Below are 8721 nucleotides of genomic sequence, written 5' to 3' on the forward strand. Positions count from 1 at the left end.
CTCCTACTGCAGGTAAATTCTCACTCAGCTTACCTTTTTTGAGTTTTCGCACACTTACCTTTTACCTCATCTCTTGGTTTAGGCCATATCGAGGCTCCTCACTTGTTTTCTTACTCAAGTCTTATATGGCTCCTTACTTGTCTTTTAACTCTTTCATACAGCTATGGCTATCCGACAAATTGGGATTGCTCACGGCACCAAAGGCAAACTGGTCTCACCTGACCGGTCGGATGCATCAGCGCGGGATGATCTATCTGAAGATGTCTATGAACCAGTGGTACACATTCATGAATGAAATGCACACGCATGAGATTATCTGGAGGCATGAGGCCCTGGACATCCCAGACATGGCCCTTAATTCTTTAGGCTTCGAGAGGATGGTGATAGCCGGCTTGACCGCTTTCACATTCAGCATTCCCGATCGCATTCTCCGTCAGCTAGGGATAAGTCAAGGATTGCACCGAGCCGGAAATCGAAACTTTCAATATCCCTGCATTCACTGCACAGAACTTGGCTGGATACGAGCGCAATTGGGGCCTGCGGCAACTTGGCGGAGCAGAACCAGACTTCAACACAGAGCTCATGCATCGATACAAAGCGTGGCTAAGAAGGGAAATTGTGAGAAGACAAAGTGACAACTGACTCCTGACAGACTCTAATGATCTAGAATAAACTATGAGCCTGTTAAGGCTTTTAGCATTTTATTCTATTTTCATGCTTAACTATTTTAAAGGCTTTGCTCAGCTTGTGTAATAGAAGTAGTAGTTTGAATAAAGTCGAAAGATTTAAAACTTTCTCCTCTTGACCAAAGTGTTGAATACCACGCCGCTTTGAATGTTGAAGAGAAATCCCAAAATGACAAACCATGGATCAAATTGATGGAATGTGACCGAATCTCACTAAGAGACTGCCTACGTATCCTCTTTCAAGGAATCAGGTCAGAACGTAGTTCAAGCAAAGGTTCACTCGTGTGTTTACCTCTCCTTTTACGCTCTAACTTTTGCCTAGTGCCGCCACTTCGGGTTTTTGGCCTAGCAAGCTTTTGGGTATTGCCTATTTATTTTTACCTGAATCGCCTTCATAGGTTTTCGATCCAGCAGGCTTGCTCTAATTTGCTTGGAACCGCCCACCCTTGTGGTTTTCGGCCCAACGAGCTTCTCTCAAGGGTAGTAACGCTTGAGTTGATCCAGGTTTACCAAAGTGGAGAACTCGTTGCCGTCGAGATCTATAGGCTGAGCTGCTCCCCCAGAAAGGATGGTCTTGATGATCTAAGGCCCTGAACGTTTCGGGCGGAATTTGCCACGGGGATCGAATATGGGCGCCCGAATCTCATTTGTAACCATGTCTCCTTCAACCAAGTCCCTAGATTTCACTTTCTTGTTGAAAGCCCGTGCGATCCTTCGTTGATACCCCTGAACATGGTATAAGGCACGGAGTCTCCTTTCATCAAAAAACATGAGTTCAACAAACCTCCCGCTGAGCCATTCAGATTCTGTGAGTCCGCACTCTGCCATAATTCTCAATGACGGCACCTCAAGCTCAATAGGGAGTACTGCCTCCATCCCGTAAACTAAAGAATAGGGTGTTGCTCCTGTTGATGTTCGAATTGACGTCCGATACCCCCAAAGTGCTAGAGGTAGTTGCTCATGCCAATCGCGAGCAGACTCAGCAAACTTTTTGATAATCATTTAAATATTCTTATTTGCCGCTTCAACAACTCCATTCGTTTGAGGGCGATAAATAGTCGAATGATGGACTTGGATTTCGAACTCTTCAAACAATTCCAAAACCCTGCCTTTGAAATGAGTCCCATTATCTGACACGAACGCTTGAGGTACACCATATCGATAGATGATGTTCTTCCTGATAAAATGGGCAACCTGAACCATAGTTAGGGTTTTGTAGGATTCAGCCTCCACCCACTTGGTAAAGTAATCTATCGCCACCAAAATGAACCGGTGACCGTTCGAACCAGACGGTCTGATCATGCCGATGACATCAATGCCCCACACAGAGAAAGGCCAAGGAGAAGTCATGCCGAATAGATTAGAAAGAGGAACATGCATTAAGTTGGCATGGATTTGGCACTTATGACAACGCCGTACGTAATCTACACACTGAGACTCCATCGTGGACCAGAAGTAACCCTGTCGTAGGATTTTCCTAGCAAGCATGACACCACTCATATGAGGACCACAAACTCCCTCATGAACCTCCTCCATAATCCTCGTGGCCTCAGAGCCATTGACACAGAGCTTGTGCACCCCACAATGGGATCTCTTGTATAATTTTCCTCCATAAAGGATATACTGGGCCGCTATCCTTCATAACGCTAGTTGATCCTTCTTAGAAGCTTGAGCCGGATACTCCCCACTTTCAACAAAATTCCATATGTTGTGGTACCAGGGTAGGCCATCATCTACATCATCGATGGCGTTGACATACTAATAGCCAGGACAGTCCCGCTGTTCGATCAGAATAGGGCAGAGTTTGACACCCAAAGGAAGTTCGACCATAGAAGCCAAGGTTGCCAAGGCATCAGCGAATTGATTCTTCAAATGGGGAATATGAGTGAAAGTAACCTTATTGAAATGAGGAATGAGATCTTCCAAGTCCCGATGATACAGTTTCAACTTTTCTTCGCGAACCTTCCAGTCCCCGTTGGCTTGAGATACGACAAGATTAGAATCACCAATGACCTCGAGTTTTTCCACACCGAGGGTAAGAGCGGCCTCCATGCCAATAATACAGGCCTCATATTCAGCTTGGTTGTTTGTGACATCGAAATTGAGCTTGAACGCAAGCGGAATGTGAGAACCATCAGGTGTAATCAACAGCACTTCGATCCCATATCCCTTTTGGTTGGCTGCTCCATCAAAGTAAAGTGTCCACACGTCTTTGACAACTATTAGCACTTCCTCATCTGGGAACACAAAATCTGAGTCCTCCGGTCCATCAACGGGATGATCGGCTATGAATTTCGCAATTGCTCGTCCCTTGACAGATTTTCTCGTAACGTACTCAAGATCGAACTCTGCCAACTAGAGCAACCAACGTGCTAACTTACCAGTAAGTGCTGGCTTCTCAAACAGATACTTGAGAGGATCCATTCGAGAAATCAACTTCACTGGATAAGCCAGCATGTAGTGTCTCAATTTCTTAGAGGCCCAAACAAGAGCCCAACACGTCTTTTCCAGAGCTGTGTAGCGTTCTTCACACCCTACCATCTTCTTACTTAAGTAATAGATGGCCTTCTCGACGCCCTTATTGCCTTCTTGAGCTAGTAAACACCCCATAGATAAAGGATTCACAGATAAATAAAGTATCAATGGCTTCCCGGGAATCGGTGGCATAAGAACCGGAGGATTCTGCAAGTATTTCTGAATGGACGTGAAAGCCACTTGACACTGTAGGGGTTCGATTTAGGAGGAGGGACCTTCGCCTGAACTAGTACTTCACTTCCGCTACTCCGTTCCTCCGCTGCTGACCCTGCAACAAGTCACTAAGGCTGGGATAGCCTAGTGACCCTCCGATGATCAAGTTAGATGTAAGGAGAGATGCTTTTAGGTCTAGGGTTAGGGTAAGATGGCATACCTCTCAAAGATGAGTATCCCTTTGTATTTATAGACCTAGGTTAACTTGGGCTCCAAGCTAGTGCGTGGAGGTCACGCTTAGGTAACCGCCTCGGGTGACGTCATAGATGACGCACTGGATAAGACGGTTATGAAGCACATGGGCAGGCCTGGCCCAGATGATCCTTTTCGCCACGTGTTGCTCATGGTCCCCTCCTGCTATGCTGCATTCTGCCAAGAGGCCCAAACGGAATGCACACCTCGGTAATTAACCGAAGTGTCAACAGGAGACCTCACGCCGAGCGAATGAACAGAAAGGTATACACAGGCCCGTGATAGTATGAGGCCTCGGTTAATGATGGTCCGGTCATATTACCGGGACGATGACCGAAGCCTCCACAATAGCCCCTCAAGTCCCTGGAGCTTTGCACCTCTGCTTCAGGGTCTTGATCCCATCGTATGAGATATCAGGCCTCGATCTTTTTAGAGAATAACCAAAGAGTGAAACTGCTTTGGTAGATTCCGTTCAACCAGCGCCAGAGAAGAGCCACGTGTCAGCTATCGCCAAGGTTTCAGAATCAAAAGGCTGCCTCGGCACGTGAAATGTCAGTTGATTGGTACGAAACGTCGCTTCGGTGACACGCGTCAACATGCCTAAGGTCTGAATATCCGGCGCCTGTCCTCGGTGCAGGATCCTCGATTCTGGCCGTCCGATGGCGACACGCGTCGAAGATCTGACGGCTCGGTGCACGACGCTTCGTTTCCCGCGCCTAACTTCGTCTCTCTTGTTATAAATAGGGAAGGCAAAGGGAAGACGGCTACGCTCTCGCTGCTTCTGAAGTCGAACCGCCGCCGCCGTTTGTTTCCAGCATTTGATCGAGATTTTGAGCGTTTTTGGACGCGGATCTCGTCACGAAACTCAGGTATGATGATCTTCAGTCGCTAGTTTTCGCGTTTTGATCGTTTTCTTCAAGTTTTCTTCATTCCAATCCCCATTTCTCAAGCGTTGGGACTGTTCCGCCGCTCGCCGTCCTTCTTCCCGCGGCGGCGCTGGGCGTTTCCTGCGCTGTTCTTAGTTTTCCCGAGCTCCAGATTCAACCCGAGGCCCGCATTCTTCCCGAGGCCAATCTTCAACTTGAGACCATAGAAACGACCACCGGCCTCGGGCACCTTTCTCGGGGAGAGGTGCCTAGGAACCTACTGAGGAGCGATGACCATTTCGCCCCATGCTTGCTAGGTCATGTTGCTTTTCCCTGAGCATATAGCTAACGGGTTTTTGCACGTCTTTTCTTGCTAGGTAGGGGCGAATGGTCATTGAAGTCTCCTCGGACAGTACCAGTAGCTCCCTTTCTGCCGATCTTGAGGAGATTTTTGAGGAGTGTCGTGCCCAGGCCGTCTACCGAATTCCGCTGGACGTCATTGAGCCCTCGGACCACCTTAGAGCTTCGCGGCCAGTTACAGCCCTCGCATCTTGGGAGATGGAAACCCCAAGCACTTCTGGCCGTGGACCGGGCCCATTCGCCGATGCCCCCGAGGAGGTTCGGGGACGAAGGAGGCCGATGAGGCCATGCCCTTACTTGAACCAATACTTTAATGGGACACCGGCTGCCCTCACCGAGTTCAAAAGGGTTTACAGCATCCCTCCTGACGTGGAGGTCCGGCTGCTTCCTGACAACAACCCAAAGACACTTCCTCACCGACCGGGGGAGTTGATCTTTCCCTTGATGGCAATCACCGAGGGAGGGATCAGATTCCCCTTCCACCAATTCGTCCGACAAGTCCTGCGAACAGTTTCCCTTACCTCCTCCCAGCTTACAGTAAACTCCTACCGGATCATCACAAGCATTATTGAGCTGAGGAGGCAGTTCAATCTGACTTTTGGGGTCGAGGAGCTCTTCGGAGTATACCTCCTAGGAGTCAACCGGGAGAGCAACCGGTACTACCTCTCTTGCCGGACGGGATACGATACTTTCCTTGTCGATCATCTCCCCGACTCCGAGGAGTGGGCAAATATTTACCTCTCGGTAACCGGCAACTTCATGTTCGGGCCCGGGGAGAATGCCGATACGACTACCAGGGTGCAATTTGGGACCGGGGCTCCTAGTCGGTAGAATTTATTCTTCGGTAGAAGTTTTGTTTGTTTTCGTTATGCCCTGCGTACTTTGTAGTAATCCCTTGTTTTGATTTTGCTGTGCAGCCGAGGGAATCGTTCAGCAGCTTCGGGAGAAAGCTGAGCGAGCCCGAATTACAGCGGCCTTCGCCATCCCGATCTCCAGTCGGTACGCTCCTGAGCTACTCGGGTACGTCCCAACCTATACGAGCTTTCTGAAGAAGAAGCCGAGGCAGCAAGGGGTACCGCGGGCAGGCCGAGGACGAGGCCGAGGAGGGAGAGCCGGAAGAGGAGCAGGAAGGGGAGAAAGGTGGGCAGGAGAAAAGGACGAAACCGAAGGCAGCACATCCGCGCCTCGGGGGGTTATACGAGAGGAAATCAATCGAGAGACGCCGGAGAGGACCGGTTTAAGCGCGGAGATGGCGGGCACGGGAACCCGAGAGGTGCTGAGCCTGAGGCGCCGAAGGCCTGCTGGCCGGGGCAGGGGGACAGTCCCCGGTACTCCTGGTGCCGGGACTTCAAGACTGACCCCAATCTCGCCGCAGGAGCCTCCGGAGAAGAGGACTCGGCGGGAGGGGGGAGACGGAGACGGTGGAGGTCAGGAGACGATCCTGATCGAGGAGGAGCGGGAAGAGGCTGGAGGGGGGACCGGAGGAGCGGAGGAGGGCACTTGGGTCAACCCGAGGGAACTCCCCTGGGCTCCGGAGTTCCGCCACTTTGCTGGCCGCCCAATCCACCATGCCGACAGTGTTAAAAACCTCGGCGTGGCCTTCGGGATGCTCCAAGGAAGCATTCTTCCTAGGGACGCCCGGGCTGTCACCGGCTTGACCGAGGACATTACGGCCGAGATAGCTCAGGCCCTCTTCAATGTAAGTTAGTGGTCTGCGTCCCATTTTATTCAGTCTGAAAGTTTGCATTTTGTTGAATTTCTTGTATTTTTCTGTTTGCAGGCTGGAGCTCGGGCATTGGCCATCAATGACCGATGCAAAAAGCAGGAAGAGAAGACTGATAAGCTTACCCGGGAGCTGGCTCGGAAGGAGGAGGACCTCAAATTGGCTCGGAAGACTTGCGAGCTCTACCTGGCGGACTTCCGAAGGTGCGACAGGGAGAGAGTGGAGGCAGAGGCCAGAGCCGCCAAGGCCGAGGAGGATGCCAACACAATGCGAGTCACCAGGACCACAGAGGTTGACTTCGCGAGGAAGGGAGGCTACGATGAAGGCTGGGATGCAGCCGGAGTGGAGTACAAAAAGCAAGTTCGGGAGATTGAGGCGGAGCTGCATCGGGACCGTTTCTTGGACGGCCTTCGGTATGGCCATGAAGCCTTGGTGAAGAGGCTCGGCCTCCCCGAAGACTCTGATCTCCGAACCCTCCCCGAGGCGCCTCCCGAGGAGCTCGTCCTTCCAGAAGAGGAGGAAGTGGTGGAGCCGGCGTCTGAGGACCAAGGTCTTGGGAACCAAGCTGATCCAAATGCCCCGGCGTCCGAGGTCTAGCTCGACCACCCAGCTCGCTCTTAGGATAGTCTTCTTTTACTTTTGTCTTTGAATTCTGTAACTTTTGACTGGACGGCTCCGAACATTGGGAGTTTGCTGTTCCAGAGTTTGTAAATATTTGATGAAGCAGTGACTTTTCTGCCCATGGATTGTTGCTGAAACTTTATGATGCTTTGTTTTCTTGAATGTTAAAATCTTTGAAATGCTTGTACGATTGGTTTGCTCATTGGGTTAAGATGCCCCTGCTTCGGTGAGACTTGAAAAGTTTGTAGAAACAAGTATAAACCGAAGCATTAACCGAATCTATTTGCCAAGCATAAAAAAGATGTTTAATCAAGAAAAAGTGATTTGATCCGAAGCCCCTGCTAGTAGGAGGGTCGGTAGGGATCGAATCAGAAGCAACTGTTCAATGAATATTTGACCTACACGCCCTTATTAATAGAAATGAGTCTATCGGGCAGACGCGAGATGGTTTTACTGCTAGGGACGTAGGCGGGGGTCACAAAGGGGTATGGCTTCTGCCATAGGTTCGTGACGCAGCGAGTCTGAACAGTTGGAAATTTCTGATGGGTCGGCATAAGGGGCTCGGAGAGAGAGACCGAGTATCCTTACAGCGAGTGACCAGAAATCCGGACGACCGAAGAGGCCTGGGCGACTTGGTGGGAATTTTGTCCGAGGGTATCATCTATGGGAGAACAATATCCCTGAAGTCGGTATAAAATGGTCCGGTTAAAAACAGACCAAGTATTAAGTAATTTAAACAATCAGTGTACGAATAGTGCTAAAGAGGGAATTCTCATTAAAACTTGGGAGTATTGTCAATACATAAGCAGATTGCCTTCAAAGCTCTCTTTAAATGAAAGTGCAACGTAATAGAGACCAAACGGACTTCGGTAACCGAGCGTTATCCGTAGAACTTTTTCAAGTTGTTAGCATTCCACGACTTAGCAATGGGGGAACCGTCCAGCTTCTCCAATTTGTAGTTACCCGAACCGAGGTGCTTGAGAACTCGGTAAGGACCCTCCCAATTGGGCATTAGTTTTCGCTTTTTGGACTTTTCCACCACCTTTTTCCAAACAAGATCGTCAGGCTTGAACGACCTGAGACGCACGCTCCGGTTGTAACCCTTTGCAATCTCCTATTGGTATGAAGCAAGCTTGATCCTTGCGTTGTCCCGCTCTTCTTCGGCTAAATCGAGGTCCGAAGCAATGGTGTTATTGTTGACCGACTCATCAAAATTTTCTGTTCTCATTGTTGGGAGTCCGACTTGGAGTGGGATGACCGCCTCCATTCCGAATGCCAAGGAGAAAGGTGTGCGACCGGTTGATCGCCGAGGCGTCGTACGGTAGCCCCAGAGTACCCTGGGCAGCTCTTCGGCCCACTTTCCTCGCCGTGACTCGAGTCGTCGTTTTAGTCCGGATGAAATTGCTTTGTTTGCCGCCTCGGCCTGTCCGTTGCCCTGGGGGTAAGCCGGGGTGGATGTATCCCATTTGATGCCGTATTCGTCAAGCAGGGCCCGGTACTTCTGCCCTGTAAACTGCCTTCCATT

The 8721-nt window shown here is 50.2% G+C and overlaps 1 protein-coding gene across 1 annotated transcript; it reads right to left on the minus strand.

Moving 5' to 3' along the window:
• Positions 1-2444: 2444 nt before the first annotated feature.
• On the minus strand, positions 2445-4887 carry LOC131332845 (uncharacterized). Its single transcript, XM_058367154.1, has 4 exons — positions 4774-4887; positions 3225-3368; positions 2819-3041; positions 2445-2764 (listed from the first exon to the last, which is right to left on the minus strand). The coding sequence occupies exons 1-4, from the start codon at positions 4885-4887 to the stop codon at positions 2445-2447; spliced, it is 801 nt and encodes a 266-aa protein (XP_058223137.1).
• Positions 4888-8721: the final 3834 nt, after the last annotated feature.

Source organism: Rhododendron vialii, chromosome 7a (genome assembly GCF_030253575.1).
Source record: "Rhododendron vialii isolate Sample 1 chromosome 7a, ASM3025357v1".
Classification (NCBI taxonomy): Eukaryota; Viridiplantae; Streptophyta; class Magnoliopsida; order Ericales; family Ericaceae; genus Rhododendron; species Rhododendron vialii.